Raw genomic sequence first — 19,852 nt, forward strand, 5'->3', positions numbered from 1 at the left:
AAACATCTTTTGAAATGGGCCATAAAGTAAATATTTCAGGTTTTCTGGGCCATACACTTCTGTAGCAACTACTCAACTGTCACTGTTAAGAGAAAGCAGCCACAGACAATAAGCAAATGAGTGGGTGTGGCTATATTCCCGTAAAACATTACAATAACAAGCTGTGGGACAGCCATGACCTCCAGGCTGTTGTCCTTTGCTGATCCTGTTCAAGAAGAGAAAAAGTTTGTGGCCTTGGGTTAGGCAAAGATCTTTTAAATATGATACCAAAAGCAGAAGCCATACAAGAAAAAAAAAGATAAACTTAAAATGTTTGCTCTTCACATATCTAGGGTCAATTAATCTTTGACAAACAAGGCAAGAATATACAATAGAGAAAAGACAGTCTCTTCAGTAAAGTGGTGCTGGAAAACATGGACAGTTACATGTAAATCAATGAAGATAGAACACTCCCTTACTCCATACACAAAAATAAACTGAAAATGGCTTAAAGACTTAAACATAAGACAGGACACCATAAATCTTCTAGAAGAGAACATAAGCAAAACATACTCTGACATAAATTGTAGCAATGTTTTCCTAGGTCAGTCTCCCAAGGCAATAGAAAGAAAAAATAAACATATGGGACCTAATCAAACTTATAAACCTTTGTGCAGCAAAGGAAATCATAAACAAAACAAAAAGACAACCGACGGACTGGGAGAAAATATTTGCAAACAATACAACTGACAAGAGCTTAACTTCCAGAATATTAAAACAGCTTATACAACGCAACAACAACAAAAACCAAACAACCCAGTCACAAAATGGGCAGAAGACCTAAACAGACATTTCTCCAATGAAGACACACAGCCAGCCAATAGGCACATGAAAAGATACTCAATATCGCTAATTATCAGAGAAATGCAAATCAAAACTACCATGAGGTATCACCTCAGACCAGTCAGAATGGTCAACATTAAAAAGTCCACAAACAATAAATGTTGGAAAGAGTGTGGAGAAGAGAGAACCCTCCTAGACTGTTGGTGGGAATGCAATCTGGTGCAGCCATCATGGTAAACAGTATGGAGATTCCCAAAAAACTATAAATAGACTTATCATATAATCCAGCAATCCCACTCCTGGCATATATCAGAGAAAACATAATTTGAAAAGATATACACACCCCAGTGTTCACAGCAGCACTATTTACAATAGCCTAGACATGGAAACAATCTAACTGTCCATCAACAGATGACTGGATAAAGATGTGCTGTACACACACACACAGAGGAATAGTACTCAGACATAAAAAAGAATGGAATGCCATTTACAGCAATATGGATGGACCTAGATATTATCATACTAAGTGAAGTAAGCCAGAAAGAGAAAGAAAACTACCATATGATATCACTTACACGTGGAATCTAAAAAAATGACACAAATGAACTTATTTATAAAATAGAAACAGACTCAAAAGACATAGAAAACAAACTTACAGTTACCAAAGGGGAAGTCGGGGGGGGGGATAAATTAGGAGTTTGGGATTAGCAGATACAAACCACTAGATATAAAATAAACAAGAAGGTCCTACAGGATAGCACAGGGAACTATAGTCAATATCTTGTAATAACCTATAATGAAAAAGAATGTTTGTGTGTGTGTATATATATGACTGAATCACTAAGCTGTACAGTAGACACTAACACAACATTGTAAATCAACTATACTTCAATTTAAAAAAAAGTTTCTTCTTCAACAGACACCATTAAAAAAATAAAAGACAAGTCATATACAATGGGAGAAAATCTTTGCAAATCATATATATGAACAAAGAACTTGTATCCAGAATACACAAAATCTTTTACAATTCAGTAAAAGGATAAATTATCAAATTAAAACTATGGCAAAACTAGGGCAAAATATATGAATAGGCATTTCACAAAAGAAGATACACAAATGACTAATATGAAAAATTGCTCAACTTCATGAGTCACTGGAGAGATGCAAATTTAACACCATAATGAGGTTACACTACACATCTGTCAGAATGGTTGTAATAAAAAAGAATGACAATAACAGGTACTGGCCAGAATGTGGAGAAACCCTAACACACTGCTCCTGTAATATAAAATGGTGCTGCCACTTTGAAAAATAGTTGGGCAGTTTCTAAGAGTTAAAACACAGACTTATCCTACAACCCAGCAATTCCATTCCCAAGTATCTATTCAAGAGAAATGAAAACATATGTTCACATGAAGACATGTACAAGAATGTTTATAACATTATTCCTAATAATCAAAAATGGAAATGATCCAAATATCTACCACCTGGTAAACGGCTAAACAAAATTGGTATATTCATATAACTGAATAGCTATTTGGCAATAATAAGGAATCTATTACTGATACATGCTACAACATGGATGATCTCGAAAACAGTACACTAAATGAAAAAAGCACAGACATGAAAGACTACGTTTTGTATGATTCTATTTAAATAAAATTTGCAAAAAATACAAATCTACAGATACATAAAGCAAATAAATGGTTACCTGAGGCTGAGAATGGGAGCAAAAGAACTGCTCTCAAATGGACACAAGGTTTCTTTTTCAGGTGATAAAAATGTTGTTTTTAAACTAGATTGCAAGAGTGTCTATACAACTCAATAAATTTACTAGAAATCATTGAGCTGTATTATTAAGTGCATGAATTTTACAGGATATAAATCATACTTCAAACTTTAATAAAACTGTTAAAAAAGAAGAAAATCTATCTTTGCCACTTGCAAACTGTGCTACCTGTAGCAAGGTACTTAAACTATCCTGAGCTTCAACTGTCAGAAAAAAAAAAGAATTACTAATACCTACCTTACAAAACTCTTGTGGGCACTTGAGTGATGCAGAGGAAAGTTTCAGCCCATCTGTTTCTGTTCTATACCCTAACCCATGCTTCAGAAAATTACTATATCCAAGATATGTAACAGACTAAAAAGAATTTAAGTCCCAGAACCAATAATGAAACACTCTCTTCAAAAACAGTATCACTGTATCACCAATGTTCTTAGTGGCACAGAGCACAAAAAGTCTAAATTCCAAGCAAAAATTCTAATATAAAAATATGAATTCTGTAGCTAATATTGTTCTATAGTTAATAATGCTGTATTGTATATTTGTAAGTTGCTAAGAGTAGATCTTAAAAGTCCTCATCACAAGAAATAAAAATGTGAATTCTAATATAAATGTTCTAATTGATAAGAAAACATAATTGGTGGTGTGGCAGTGGTATATAAATAACTGAAGCTTTAAAATTGATGAAATTTTAAACTAGAAGAAATACTGTATACAAATAGTTACTTGCTTATTCTGTGGCATTAGTTTGAATAATTTCTCCCCTGAATAACATTGATGAGAATTTTCTTTTCTATACAAATTCTTCCAATACCCCAACGATTTTAGAAGCCGTCCAGAGCTTCTCAGGTGAGAATTAAACAAATTATAAACAAGCCAGTCCAAAGAAAAATTATCCTTATCCCTGAGGTGCTGAAGCTATTGCCACAACAATATTAGTACATAATTTACTCTCCTCTCCTCTTTTTAGATAGAAAATATTTACAGGAAAAAAAAAGAGGACAAAACATGTGTAGATAAATATAAAAAAATCTTTACTCTGATAAAAATGAAATGCATCCCAATCTTCCCAAATGTCTTATGCTACCTCTTGCTCAACCGTTTCATGGTTATAGAAACTAAAATTGTTCCATTACAACCAACAAAGAACTTTTACTTATTATTACCGAAATACTCCATGTTCTGTAATTCTAAAAAATGCTCTCTTCCTGAAGTATAGGTAATACTCAGAAGGAATCAATGTTCATGGAAAAGGGAAACTCAAATATATAAAGAAAGACAATGTTTGCTCTAAAATCTCAATAAATGACAACAAAAAAGACAAGACATATGCAGGAATACACAAATAACCGGGAGTATAAAAGTCACACAATAAGAACACATTTGAAAATAGCACTGCTCTTATGGCTGTCACGTAAGCTGGACAGGGGTAGAAAATTTCAATTTTCTTTTTATCTCCACAGACAAGCCATTCCAATCTGTTAAAGAATAACTACACAAAAACATACCTTACTTTTCTGTGATCATTTCTAATATCTGAAGACCTGGACTGAAGCCACAATCAGAAAGAAAAGGAAAATTTTAAGATCTAGTACAAACCTAAGCTGTAACAAAGGTTAAGATGGCATTTAAAGCAAGTCCAAAAGTCAGAAAGTTCGAAATGGCAATATGGCACCCTGGAATTTGGAAAACAGAATGGGAATTTTGCAAGAGAGTTAACACAGAAGATCTGTTGCTGCAGTCTTTAGAATGGCCTGCTTGTAAGACTGGCCCTTCGCCTACACCTAGGAACTTGGCTTTTGCCAACATTCCTTATGTTGATTAACGTTGTTTTACCCTCTTGGGACACTGTACCAGCTTATCTAGACTATTTATAAATTATGTGATTATGGTAAACACCTGCTTTCCTTCCGGGAGTCTGGAATTTCAGTAGCTGTGACTAGTCACACAGGCAGAAAGTGCCTACATGACTTGCCCCCAGTAAAAATGCTGGCTTTTGAATATTAAAGCAGGATTCCCTGGCTAAACACTGTACATGTGTTAACAGTGCTGGAGGATCCACATTCTATTCAACACACCCCTATGGGAGGGAGAATGTTGGAAGCATGCACTTGGATTCTGCCAGATTCTGCCCGACACGTCTTTTTTCCCTTGCCAGTCCTGCTGTGCATCATATCTTTTCCACTAAACCACAGTCATGAATACAACTGTTGAGTCCTTCTAGTGAGTTTGCAAACATTAGGCTGCTTGTAGAACCTTTGAAACAGGCGTTAAAGGCATGGTGACATAAAGGAATCATAATTGCAGAGTTTTAGAGAGCCCTATAAGGAAGAATTTCTCTCATCTTTTCCTCTTAATCAGATCCACCTTCAACAACAGGGACATGCACATTTATATTTTATGCAGAATATTCTGACTGTGAGAAAGAATAAACGAAAAAGATCTAGAAAACATCAACTAGAGCCAAAGCACTGAGAAAGGGGAAGAAGAAAGGTCAAAGGAAGAAGGTAAACCAGATGTCAATGACAACTAAAATTAACACTTAAGTCATTATAAATCTTTACTGTTTGCTCAGTTAAGTGAATCTAATGAGATTATCAAAATTAATTTTTAAAGTTATACCTTTCTGAGTTTCTATGCTGGCAGGAATACTGATAAGAAAGGTTTTACAAAGGCAAGTATATTTCAGAAATTAGAGAGGCATACTAAATAAACTTTATTAAAGAAAACTCAACCATTTGAAGCAAAATAGTCCTATGATAAATTGACCACATTTGCTCTCAGAATTATAAAGAAATTCCAATTTTTTGATAGAAACAAGTTGACATTTCCATGCCCTATGTCTCCTAAAATTACACCTAGCTTACATCTAAAATTTACAGCTTTATCCTCTCTGATAATGGCATACTATTGTCAAAAATTTTGCACTGTCTTAAAATTACCTACTCTCCCACAAAGAAACATTTACCAAGTTCTATTTATTCTAACCTTTGAACGCCTCCTATAATCTGCTCAGTTTGGTACCCTATGCACCACTACCTTAGTTCAAATCACCCCATGATTTCTAAACTATTTCTATCAATCTCTTTCAACTCTAATCCATCCTTCACAGTACCATCATGCCATTAAGTGCAATATTCTTACAGTCAAGTTGTAATCATCTCCTCCTTTTGCTGAGGACCTCTCAGTAGCTCCATACCAATCATGGAATAAAATACAAATTCATACACTGACATTCAATGCCCTCCTTAATCTGGTCCCACACTACTGTTCCAACTTTCTAATCCTGGCCCTCTGACTATGCATCTACAAGGTCACCAATTTGAATGTCTCCAGTCCCAGGCTGATATCATACATGTGTGAAAAGCTGGATGAGGTAAAAGACAACAGGGAGTGGCAGAACCAATATCCAACTAAAAGTATTCATATATGTCAAAAAGCTTTTTATAACTATGCAGGCCAAACCAAAAACACCTACAGATAGGCCTCAGTTACTATCCCGGCCTTTTGCAACTCCCACAAGCTAAGTCAAACAGTCTTCTGCTCTTAATATAAGTCCCGGGCTTTCTTACTCCTATACTTTGTATTTACAGCACTACCTTTCCCACAAAAAAAAATTCTGCCCTTTCTGTGAAAATTACAGCCATCTTCATTCAGGGTCTACTCAAATACTATCTTCTCCATAAAGCTTTCTCTGTGTTCCCCTAACTCAGCTACTGTCTACAACCTCTTTTTCTGCTCCCATAAACTCAACTGCACTTACTGAACTAAATTATATTAATTTTATATAGTTCTTATCTCTCCTACTAGGCTATATGCTCAGGAAACACACAACCTTTGCCGATTTTTGTATTACTCATCATTTCTTGTACAATTACAATTAGGCAACTCTACTAACATTTGAAAAACTCAAATTAACCAAGATTTTTAAATTCTGAGAGTAAATGTCACCTTAAAAACAATAAATTTTTACATCAATTAACTGGTAAAACTGTGTGACTCCAACTAAAGACATTCTGGAAAAGGCAAAACTATGGAGGGAGTACAAAGATGGGTGGTTGCCAGGACCTAGGGGAGGGAGAAAATAACAGGTGGAACACAGAGGACTTCAGGGCAGTGAAATGCCTCCAAATGATCCCATACTGGTGGATGCATGTCATCATACACTTGTCAAGCCCACAGAACATCCAACAGCAAGAGTGATCCTCATGTAAACTGCAGGCTGTAGTTAATAATAATGTCTCAGTATTGGTCCATTTATTGTAGTAAGTGCAGACACAAACTTAGAATATTAGTAATAGAGAAAGTTCTGTGTGTTGGGGAGAGGGAGTACATGGAACTCTCTGTACTTTCTGTTCAGTTTTCCCATAAACCCAAAACTGCTTTAAGAAATAATATCTATTAATTCAAAACAAAAGATAACAACAACAACAACAAAAAAAAAACAATAAAGAGAAATAAGCTATCAAGCCATAAAAAGACATGGAGGAATCATGAAAATATATTATTGACTTAAAGAAGACAATCTGAAAAGGTTACATACTGCACAATTCCAACTATATGATATTTCACAAAGTATATAACTATAAAGGCATAAAAAGATCAGTAATTACCAAGGGCTGGATGGAGGTGGAGTGAGGGGAGAATATGATTAGGCAGAGCACAGGGCAGTGAAACTATTCCGTATGGTACTTTAATGGTAGATACATGACATGAGAAACCCATAAACTATATAACACAAAGAGTAAACCCTAATTAAACTCTGAACTTTAGTTAATAATAATGTATCAATATTGGTTCAACTGTAACAAATGTATTATACTAATATAATACAAACAGGAAAAACTGTTTAGTTAATAGTATTTAATAAAATTCCCTCACACAGGGAACTCAAAAATATAATCAATATGAATAAATATAAGAATTAAAAGAGTTACGGTTGGAGGGTAATAGCTCAGTGGCAGAGCTGCATACTTAGCATACATGAGGTCCTGCATTCATGCATGCTAAAAAAAAAAAGAATTACAAGAGTTAGGTTAAATTATCTGGATAAATGATACAAAATCAAGGTTATTTAATATATAACGGTCTAACTACTAAGAGTTATCAAATCTTAACCACGATGAATTTCTAAGATTGGCTAGAACCTAAAAGAGAAGACGGAACAGATTTGAATATACTGTACTGTGCTTTCAAGGTGTCCCTATTCCAAAATATTAGCAGTAACAAAAAGTATTATATGGCTAAAAAGATAATAATGACATTTTTACAGTGAAGATGAACATTTTTACAGGGCCATATTTCTCGAACACTTCGAAAATTACTAAAGCATTCTATTTACTCTGCACATTTTTCCTGAACAAAAAGCATTGAAAATGGGGCAAAGCAACTGTTCCATATCTTGACTATGGTGGATATTTACAACTCTGCATTTATCAATACTTATAGCATAGGATTCTATGCCATGAAGAGCACATTTTACAGTATGTAAATTACCCCCAAAATCAATTAAAATTTTAAACTGCAAGCAAAGAGTAAATGGGGATGATATAGAGAAAGGAATAAGGGGCAGGGGAGAAGGGTTATATAACTGAACAGAGCAAAACACAAAGAAAAGGAAGAAGTGAAATCCAATGCTGTTAATTTTAAGAGTAAATCGTTTTTTCAAGATTGACAATTTCTATATATCCTAACTTAACTCTCAAATGCAATTATATGCAACAGTAAAAATCATGAATTCTGACAAAGATAAAGTATGGGAAAAGATCAGAATAAAGTACTTAAGATATAATCTTGTGTATGTATTTTTTAATTTACACAAAGAAACGTGTATGTATAAATCATATATATACATAGACATATGCACACATACATGTTAGCAGATGCATAATTTTTACTTTCAATAAACACTGGTTGAGGGGAAGCAGAGAAGCTTTCATTGTTCACTCTGTACTTCTCAATACTGTTTACATTTGTAAACCATGTGCATCCATAGTTTGTTTTTTTTTTCTGGCTGTGGAGGCATGGCAGGACCCAGGTGGCCCACTGGGTGAGTGGTGGTGTCCGGGCCCACCTCACCTCCTCAGCCAAGGCACTGGCCGGCCATTGGCTGGCGTGGGGACAACCCACGTATATCCATTTTTTAAATGTCAACAGAGTTAACTGAGCAAGGGGATTATGGGTCATTTCATGTTTTCTCCTTTAAATTACTCATCATTTTTTAAAAAGCTCTAATGAATATTTTAAAATCTGTTTAAAATACACAGAAAATTACAAATAATAACTTAGCTATTTAGTTTTTTTAAACCTGCAATAATTATTTATAATAGTTAAAATGAGGGAAAAGTTTAAAAATTATATGGTCAATTAACTGAAGTATTACATAGACATATACTAGAAAGTCCTATGTATGACCAATGAAAAGAAGTTTTAAAATGACATAAAAATACATTCATAACATGAAAAGCAGTTAATAAAAAATTTTGATCTAATTTTTGGAAAAATATTTAACAAAAGTATTGAAAATAGACTGTTATTAATTTATTCAACAATTAATTACTGAGATCCTTTTGTGTACCAGGTACTGAGCTGGGTACAGAAGATACAGAGTAGACTAGCTGTCCTTGAGCAGGGAACAAATTAGGAAAGCACCAGAGAAAGGAAACACAGGTGGTACTGTGGTAGGCTGCCCACAACTATAATCACTAAATCCCTCCCACCTCTGAACACTCGTGCCACTCCTCTCATTAGGTGTACAATTTCTCCCTCCCCTTGAACCAGACTTCTGACTTGCTTTGACCAGTAGAATGTAGCATAAGTGATACTGTGCCAGTTTCAAGCCTAGATATTAAGAGGACTGGAAGTTTCTACTTGCTTTCTTGCTACTCTGAACTGCCATGTACTGCACGACAGCCCGACAGGAAAGGAAAATCATGTGCAGAGAAAGGCCCTGAAGGAAGAGTGACAACAGTGGAGATAGCACCAAGATGAGAACTAAGGTGCTTCAGTAGACAACCTGCATCACAGTCCCAGACAGGAAGTAAGAGCATTTTAGAGCCCTCAGCCTAAGTCAATCTGTCTCAACTGGCAACAGATGAAACAGAGATGAGTGGTTGCCACTAAACCCTGAACAAAATTCTAGACCAAAAAATTATAAGCAAAAAGAAAGGCACCATAAGGTGATACAACAATAGATAACTGAGACAAAAAAAAAATGGTACTACTACAGCAGAAACATAAAATATAATACGGACTTCGGTGACACAGAGACAGAGGGAAGCTGAAAGGGCAACAAGTAGACTAGAAATGGACGAGCAGTAAGGAAACTGCTATAGGAGGTGAAAAGGGTGACCCATATTACTTACTGGCAGAATAACTAGTGTAACTGTCACATGAAGTAACTTAGAAGATGGAAAACATACCTAGTGAACCCAAAGATCTAGCTAAGAAGATTTCCAGGCAAAATATTCAAAATGTCAGTGGCTTTCTTACAGCCAAGTAAGAGGAGATACAAGAAGAAAAGCACGAGCTAAAGAATTATAAGCATATGTATGTGTATGCATGACTGGGACACTGTGCTGTACACCAGAAATTGACACATTGTAAGCGATTGTATTTCAATAAATTTTTTGTTTACTTTAAAGAATTATAAGCAGAATTTAAAAGAAGTATTTCTTTAAAAAAATTTTTTACTGACGTACAGTCAATTACAATGTGTCTGTCTCTGGTGTACAGCACAATATCCCAGTCGTGCATATACATACGTATATTCATTTTCATATTTTTTCCATTAAAGGTTATTACAAGATATTGAACATAGTTCCCTGTGCTGTACAAAGGAAATTTTTTTTTAATCTGTTCTTATATACAGTGGCTAACATTTGTAAATCTCAAACTAAAAGAAGTATTTCTAACCAGGAGTTGCTTGGTTGGAAAACAATTGTTTCTCACTGCTAGCTTCTACAGATAGTCAAAGAAACAGCGTAAGGAGAAAGTTCAAGTCCAGGGTGCTACCAAGAACATGGGCTCACAATTATCAAAACAAAACTACATCTGCATCTATGACAAAGGAGGCAAGAATATACAATGGAGAAAAGATAGTCTTTTCAATAAGTAGTGTTAGGAAAACTAGACAGCTACCTGTAAAAGACTGAAATTAGAACATTCTCTAACACCATATACAAAAATAAACTCAAAATGGATTAATGACTTAAATGTGAGATCTGACACTATAAAACTCCTAGAGGAAAACATAGGCAGAACACTTGGACATAAATCACAGCAATATATATTTTTGAACCAGCTCCTGCAGTAGTGGAAATAAAAGCAAAAATAAACAAATGGGATCAATTAAACTTAAAAGCTTTTTCACAGCTAAGGATACCATCAACAAAACAAAAAGACAACCTACATAATGGGAGGAAATATTTGCAAATGATGTGACCAACAAGGGACTAATTTCCAAAATATACAAACAGCTTATATATCCTAGTATCAAAAAAAAAGCAACCCAATCAAAAAATGGGCAGAAGACCTAAATAGGCATCTCTCCAAAGAAGACATACAGATGCCAACAGGCACATGAAAAGATGCTCAAAATCGCTAATTGTTAGAGAAATGCAAATAAAAACTACAATGAGGTCATCTCACACCTTTCAGAATGACTATCATCAAAAAGAACACAAACAGGGGGAGGTACATATACATACACAGACACACACAGACAGACACACATACACACACACATACACACACACACACACACACACACACACACACACACACACACACACACACACACACACACAATGGAATACTACTCAGCCATTAAAAAGAACAAAATTTTGCCATTTGCAGCAACATGGATGGACTTGGAGGGCGTTATATGCTAAGTGAAATAAGTCAGACAGAGAAAGACAAATACTGTATGATATCACTTATATGTGGCATCTAAAAACTACAACAAACTAGTAAATATAACAAAACAGAAGCAGACTCACAGATAGAACAAACTAGTGGTTATCAGCGGGGAGGGGGAGGAGGAGTAATATAGAACTGGTAGGTACAAATTACTGGGTGCAAGATAGGCTCAAGGATATATTGTATAACATGGGGAATATAGCCAATATTTTGCAATCAACTGTAAATAGAAAGTAACCTTTAAAATTGTATAAAAAATAAAAATTTTAAACTTTAAATGTTAAAATAAAATAATACCACATCTGTAAAACCCTTCACTAAGACCTCAGGAAGACTTAAGACAGTACTTGTATACTCTTTCAGGCAGGTAAAAGGACTTCTAAGACTTAACAGGCCCCTAACTTGGGATCTAGAGTAAAGAGAATCCTGTCTCAGAAAGAAGTGATGTGAAACTCTTGTCTAATGGACTGCACTTACAATCTGATATACAGAAAACTCAAGTGTTTACGGAGTTTTATCAGTTTGAATTTAAAACACTGTTCCAAATGAAAAGAGGCCTTTAGGCTCTTAAAACTGTCACATACATGAAACAGACTAAAGCTACTCAGATGCAAACAAGGCCCTTTTCTTACAGAAAAGTAAAAATGACTAGGAAAGCAGAGCCAAGAGCCCAAAGGACCCAGCCAAGAGCTAAGAAAAATACAGATCTTCCTTGACTTACAATGCGGTTAAGTATCAATAAACCCATCATACGTTGAAAATATATTTAATACACCTAACCTACTAAACATCATAGCTTAGCCTACCCTACCTTAAATGTGCTAGGAACATTTACATTAGTCTACAGTGGGGTAAAATCATCTAACTCCTATTTCATAAAAAAGTGTTGAATCCCTCATGTAATTTACTGAATACTGTACTGAAAGTGAAAAACAGAATGGCTGTGTGAGTACAAAATGGTTATAAGTGTTATTGGCTGTTCACCTCTGTGATCATGTGGCTGACTGGAAGCTGTGGCTCACTGCCGCTGCCCAGAAACATGAAAGATTATCATACTACATATTGCTAATCTGGGAAAAGATCGAAATTAAAAACCAAAGTACAGTTTCTACTGAATGTGTATCACTGCCACATCATCATAAAGCCAAAAAGTTGTAAGTGGAAACATTACAAATCACGGACCATCTGTAATGAATTATGAAGACAGAACCAAACCATAATCAATGACATTTTCTGTTTCCTGGTTAGATTTCAGAATTGCTTTGGACCAGAGACTACTATACGCTTCCCATTCTTTCACTCTTCAAGGGAAGTAATTATTGTGGTTGACTGTCCCTGTCTCAAAATTATATACAGACTGTATTTGGGGGGCACGGGAGGGTGTCTTCTGAGTTCATAGGTATCCAAATCAAAAAGACCTGCACCCAAGGAGCCTTATCCACATCCCAGCCTAATGCAGATCACAAGACAATGCACTTTGAACCTGAGGTCATAACTGGATGAGACTTCTGGGCACCTTAGGAGAGCTAGGTGTGACCCCCACATTGGAGAAATGTGAATTGTCCACCAGAGGAAGAATTATGGTAGTCCCTCTGCAAAGATGGCTGCCAACAATTCCTCCTATTCCTGTACACATATGGTAGTCCTCTCATCAAGAGGTGGAAAACAAAATGCAGTGGAAATGGTGCTTTGTAATTTCAGGCTTAGGCCTAAATGGGCCAAGAAACTTATGTTTTTGTTCTCTTGCTATCCAGAATTACCATGATGATAGAACAGCCCAGGCTGATTAACAAACAGGCCACCTAGAGAATAAATGAGGTGTCTCAACTAAAAGCCAGCATTAAGGCCATCTTGGATCCTCAAGGCCCATTTTAGTCATCTCAGTCAATATCTGATGGACCACAACAAGGCTGTTCCCTGCCCAAACTCCTGATCCAAAAATTGTCAGCAATAAAACAGTTATGATTTTAAGTCACTAAATTTTGAGATAATTTATTACTCAGTAATGGATAACTGATACAGGTAGTGAGTGCAGCAAAGGTTACAAAGGGAAGTACTGGGTACTTTCTATGAGATACTATTAAGAATCCTATTGTAATCTGAGAGATAGGGAAGGTTTTCTTGAGAAGTGATACATTTAAAAGTGGTCATTTAACACTATTTAATAAGGGGGAATTATGAACAAACATTTTGTTCATTGGTTTCAAGTCCCCATTTTCCTAAATAAGTTTTTTCCACATTGCACCTGTTTTACTTGCGAAATAACAAAATGTTTTTTTTAACATTTTTTATTGAGTTATAATCATTTTACAATGTTGTGTCAAAAGTGTTATTCTTTTAAAAAAACCTCCTTAAGTATATTATTGGTAGCTTATTAGTTCTATTATATTGAAATTTATTAAGCCTAAACTAAATTTTCCTGTGACAAAATATACAAACATTTAAGCAAACAACAGAAGTTTTCTATTGTCCTATGTAGTTGAAGAATGAGATGTTCTGATTACATTAATATTCCAAAAAATACACAGCTGAAATTGATTTAATAATTTCTAGAGAATTATATTGTATTAAAACACAGTTAACTGAAAATTATACTCCTTTTTTTTTAACATCACACTGACTTTCAGAAACTTCTTCAAATTTATGTAATTCTTCATAGTTACCATTGTGGACAGATGTGGATAATGTAAGACTGAGAGAAGTAAATAATACTTTGATAACAGAATTAACAGTAAAAATGATCCCCAAAACTGCAATAATGGAATAAAACCAACATGAAAAAATTATAACGAAGTAATTGAAAAGACATACACATTTAGGGTTAAAGAGAACTCAACCACAGAAGTACAAGAGGAGAAAATAATCCAGCTTAGCAGAATGAAAAAGCCTTGGGGTTTTAGCTGACCACAAGACATTAGACAATAGTAAGTAAGCCATATCACAAAAAAAATTGTTCATGTAATTTCAGGCTTCATTAACGCATTTAATTAACAAATATTTACTGAGAACCTAAAATGTGCCATGTACTTTACTGAAGAACACAGTAACAAGAACCAGAGAACGAGTAATCTCACCATATTTGGGACTAAAACTATATATGGACTAGTAAATCTATACAAAGGAAGTAGTTGAAAAAATCAGAGAAGTATGACGTACAAAGGAAGACTTTCTAATATGAATATTGCCCTAAAAGAAGAAGAAAGTTCTTAAAACAATTCTTTCATTTTACCAAAGTAAATGACTACTATGTGACAGGCACTGTGCTAGATACTGAGGGATAAGTGAAGAACAAAATACTGTCCCTGTCCTCACTCTACTTGTAGTCTAATAAGCACCCTTTCATGTAAAGACTTTTCAGCAGCTATCAAATAATAATCTGTCAAGCATATTATACAAGAGATTCACGTACTTTGATTAAGGCTCAAATACATGACCTCCAATGTTACTTTCAAATCTACAATTTTATGATTATTTACTTATAGCACTGTACCGTGAAAGAATGTAATTATTATTCTGAGATAAATACATGTGTTATGAATAAGATAACAGGCAAGCCAATACACACAAACACACACACAGATTTTTTTTAATATTTCCACCTAATAAAACACTATGTCAATTTTTACATTTAGCCTGCGTAGGCAAACTACTCAAAACCAACTCAAATCCACATTCAAAAAAATCCAAATCTCAAATTTCTATTTCATTTCAATGAAAAATTTTAAAATCTCTTTACCCTAATGATTATCTTATCCTAGTTAAAAGAATTCCAAAGAAATTAATATCCATGATTTCTCTGGGATTTCTTATATTAATTAATATACCTTTCCATGGCTTTAGCTGTATAAGGCAAATGCATTTCAATACTGTGTTCATCTTCATCTGTCTGCAGAGACATGCGTTCAAACATTCCTGTCTTCCACAGTTCTCCGTAAACTAGAGATTTCAAAATATAGTAAAACAAATATATTAATGTATATCCTTCTCCTGTGAGACTCCACCCAGTAACACAAAACCACATGCTTTGGCAAGAGACAGAAACACCACAGAATATTCTCCTTCATTTTTATTTTTAAAAAAGGAGAAAACACTAGCTTCTAACATACCAGACAAAACAATAATACATATAATGACTGACTCTGCATTTTTGTATGTCACAAAGTTACACAAAAAATAGTAATTTAAATTTTTCATCAGTTCCTTTCATTGTATCTAAAGTCACCTCTGGGTCTAAGCTTTTCCTTGATCTTAATCAATCAGTAGATACTAACAAGAACATAGGTGGTTAGAACTGAAACATGGAAAAACCCTTGGTGTACTTACTCATGAGGTTAATAACACAGTTTTTGAGTTTTCCTTTGTTTTTTAATAAAAAGTATAGGATTATTGTTTTACATCTCAGTTTCGTGTTATACTAAGAACAAAAAAATCCTACCAAGGATGCTATTTTCCTCAAAATTTAAAATTAAGCTTGTGGGATAGATTGAAATGTAAATTTACCACAGTACCATGCCATAAATGTTCTTAAAATGATTTAGTAATTCAGACCCTCCTGATGAATTATACTTAAAACTAGATTATTATATAGCAAGAAAATGATGAAATTTAATATGTAAAAAAAATAAGAATATTTTTGTGTTATCACTGAACAGAATCAGCATTTTTATCTTATTTTTTTAATGGAGATACTGGGAATTGAACTCAGGACCTCGAGAATGCTAAGCACGCACTTTATCATTGAGCTATACTGTCCCCCCAGAATCAGCATTTTTATAACTATATCCTTAGACAGGTTTACCAATATCAAAGAAAGGAACAAATAATGGTATGACTTTTTTTCCTATAAAATTAAACTGATTAAAAATCTTCCATTCCTTCATTGGCAGGCTATCCAAAACCAAAATCTTCTAAATGCCCAAACAAGGTTTTAAAAATAAAGTGTGTCCCAGAGGGGAAGAGGAATTGGATGAAGGTAGTAAAAAGGTAAAACTTCCAGTAGTAAGATAAGTAAGTGCTAGGGATGTAATGTGCAACACGATAAATATTGTACATGCTCAGCGGCATACATTAGATATCAAAGTTGAGAGTAAATCCTAAGAGTTCTCATTGCAAGGCAAAAAAATTTTTTCCATTTTTTAACTTTCTTTAATTTTTATCTATATGATGGATGTTCACTAAACTTACTAAGTTTATGTGTATATGAATATGTAAGTCAAATATATGATATATATTAAGTCAAATCACTATTTGATATGTCAAATCACTATTCAGTGCACCTTAATCTTATACAGTGCTGTATGTCAATTACATCTCAATAAAACTAGAAGGAAAAAAATTTTTTAATTTAATAAAATTCATATAAAAAGCAGATTAAAAATTTAAAAAAGTATATCCCCTAAAACCATTCCAGAGCATAAGGCTAGTAATATTCCAGCTTCATTCATACGATATATCCTAACAACAAATTGCTAATACTCTATAATGCTTAAAACCCCAAATTATGAAAATTTAGGCCTAAAAATTAAAGAAAAAGAGGGGGTCATTTCCTTTCAAATGGATTCTTTCATTCTACAGAAGAACTTGTTGCAAAATTTCTTGAAACAATAAATACCCAACATACTTAAAATATAATTTCATGAAATGAAAGGATATACACCAAGTTCATGAATGTGGTTATTCTGGGGAATATAAATGGAGTTCAGATGAGGGAAAATTCTGAGTCAACTGTGGATAATAAATTGGTACATGAGTATTTGTTATAATAGTCTCTGTATTATTCTGTATTTTTAAAATTTATGTTCACCCACTGCTCCAAGAATACTATTATAAAGTCAAAAGGTTTTACTTTGCACATTCAGTGTACAAAATGAGCTTCAACTTAATAAAAAAGGGAGTTTCTAGAATCCTATTATAAAATCAAAATAGATGTTTTAAAAATAAAATATACTTAAGATCTATGTAGCACTTTTCTTGCAGAGTTTCATAGTCCCTTTTTTTCCCTATAAAAAAATCATTTATGAGGAAGTAAAGTCATTATCACTATTATCCATTTACACTGAGAGAGAACTGTTATACACTAACATGCCCAGAATCTTTCATCAAGTTGTTGTGGGTATCAATTTCTTGTCTCATGGTACAATGAGTACATGGTACCTCCCTGATTATAAATGCAAAGCATTACAGCCTGGAGACTAGTGAATATGACAGATTTTTGTAGCTGGAAGAAAAACTGTAGTTGTCTTTCAGGCATATGGAACACTTTCTTTGTTTTTATTTTTTGCAGATTAGTCACAACAAATTTTATTTTTTTAATTAAAATATTACTTATGATACTCATATTTTTATTTTAAATTAACGTATAATTCCTATTTTTAAAAACTTTAGCTGTTTATAAGCTGTAAGATCTCTATATACTTACTCTTTTGGTCAATACGAAGGTCATACAGAGGTGTCCTATATATATCCACACTGGAAAGTGCACATCGAGAAAGGGGCACATGATGAGAAGGCCCAAGGATGAAAATTCTCCGGCTAGGAGATATACAACAAAAAACACAGAACAATTGCACTTCTACACAAACCTTATTAAATAAAAAGGTTGAAAATAAGTAATTTTTAAAAATTACACGTAACACTGTTTTCCTTGATTGACTTCATTACCTACTATTATGTGCTAAATTGTGTTCCCTTGAAATTCATATGTTGAAATCCCACCCTCCGCACCTCAAAATGTGGCCTCTTTGGAGATAAAGTCTTTAAAGACATGACTAAGTTAAAATGCGGCCCTGAGGGTAAGGCCTGAATCCAGAATGACTGGTGCAAGCAGAGGAGGAGACACCAGGGGTGCACGTGCACAGAGAGGTGAGCGTGTGCAAAGGCAGCAAGAGGACAGCCATCCACAAGCCGAGGAAAGAGGCCTCAGAAGAAACCAACCCTGCAAACACCTTCATCTTGGACTTTTCCAGCATCCAGAACTGTGAGAAAATAAATTTCTGTTGTTTTAGTCAGCTAGTCTGTGGTATTTTGTTATGGCAGCACTTAGCAAGCTAATGTACCTACTAATGACTTGCTCTTCAGTTAATTAAGCCTTAACTCTGTCTTTTTGTTAGAAGGCCTTTAAAAGTACCATGTTCAACACCTGGAAATACCAGTTACTGATTATATACTGTAAACCCACTGACTATGCTTAAAATGACCTCTGTATTCACAATGGCAAGGATACAGGTTTCCAATAGCTATATTAACTGAATTTTAAACATTTTGGTTACTAAATAAAATCTCAAAAGTATAACACATTCTAAACTTGCCTACAACGTTAATAAAAATACCTAACAGTATAAATTCTAAAAATACATAGTATCATTACAAAGAAACATTCTGATAAAGCTACTTCCAAATTTCTTTCCATGGCAGGGGAAAAAAAGGCATCTTGTTGAGAAGAATTCTGTGTAATAAGCTTTCTCTGTTCCCGTTCAAGTAGAAGTCATTCTCAAAAACAAAGAAACTTAATTATGTGTTATTTGCCCTGTAGGCTAAAGAAAAGAACTGGGCTAAACTGTAGCTTAAATCTTCACAACCCCTTTATCTTGACATCAAAAGTAAAATTAACTTCTTCTCATTTTATCTTAAACAGCTCTACAATCTACATTCCAAAACTATCTAATTTCTCTATTCTTCTAGATTCATAAGAACAAAACCTTCCCCACCACACACACACACACACACACACAGATCCAAAAGAACCAAAAGTATAAGAAAAAAAGGAGTATACGTAGGCTACATACCTAGAAAATTAAGTGCTACTCATTGCTCAATTAATGGACAAAGACACAAAGACTGAGACCCAGAGTTATATTCCTTTCACATCAAAAACTTCCAGGCTATGACTGAAACATTATGCTATACACCAGAAACTGACACAACATGGTAAACTAACAACACTTCAATTAAAAAAAAAATCTTTGAAATAGGAAAAAAACAAACAAAAAAACTTGCAGGCCAAGGAATGTGTGCTTTATCAATATATTTATTTCGATAAAATCCTGTTACAGCTAAGAAAATTAGCCTATTATCTGCTATATATTACTTGCTATATAGGGGGTGGGAAGGCGGTGAATAAGAAAGATGTGAAAAGCAATTCTCAGTTTAGTCCCAAAATCTCCTCAAGATGTCACACAGAGCACACATGTAAGACCACTCACAGGCCATTTCCAGTCAGAAACATAATCTCTTTACCTTCTCCCCTATTAATACTCACTTCTTGTCATCATCTCCATAATCAACTCAATAACCATTTAAGAAAAAAAGATCAAATCTATAGATTCC

General features: G+C 34.2%; 1 protein-coding gene across 4 annotated transcripts in view; it reads right to left on the bottom strand.

The window, feature by feature from the left end:
• Positions 1-19,852, bottom strand: part of MEMO1 (mediator of cell motility 1) — a 105,142-nt gene that overhangs the window by 23,347 nt on the left and 61,943 nt on the right. For 3 of the 4 annotated variants that reach the window (XM_032497314.1, XM_032497316.1, XM_032497315.1), the window contains exons 4-5: positions 17,946-18,058; positions 15,352-15,463 (exon numbers count right to left, since the gene is read on the bottom strand). The exons of the other annotated variant lie outside the window; for it this stretch is intronic. In XM_032497314.1, coding sequence (XP_032353205.1) covers positions 15,352-15,463; positions 17,946-18,058 — 225 coding nt within the window. The remainder of the gene's footprint in view (positions 1-15,351; positions 15,464-17,945; positions 18,059-19,852) is intronic. 4 annotated transcript variants of the gene reach the window in all.

This window comes from Camelus ferus, chromosome 15, assembly GCF_009834535.1.
Source record: "Camelus ferus isolate YT-003-E chromosome 15, BCGSAC_Cfer_1.0, whole genome shotgun sequence".
Taxonomy (NCBI): domain Eukaryota; kingdom Metazoa; phylum Chordata; class Mammalia; order Artiodactyla; family Camelidae; genus Camelus; species Camelus ferus.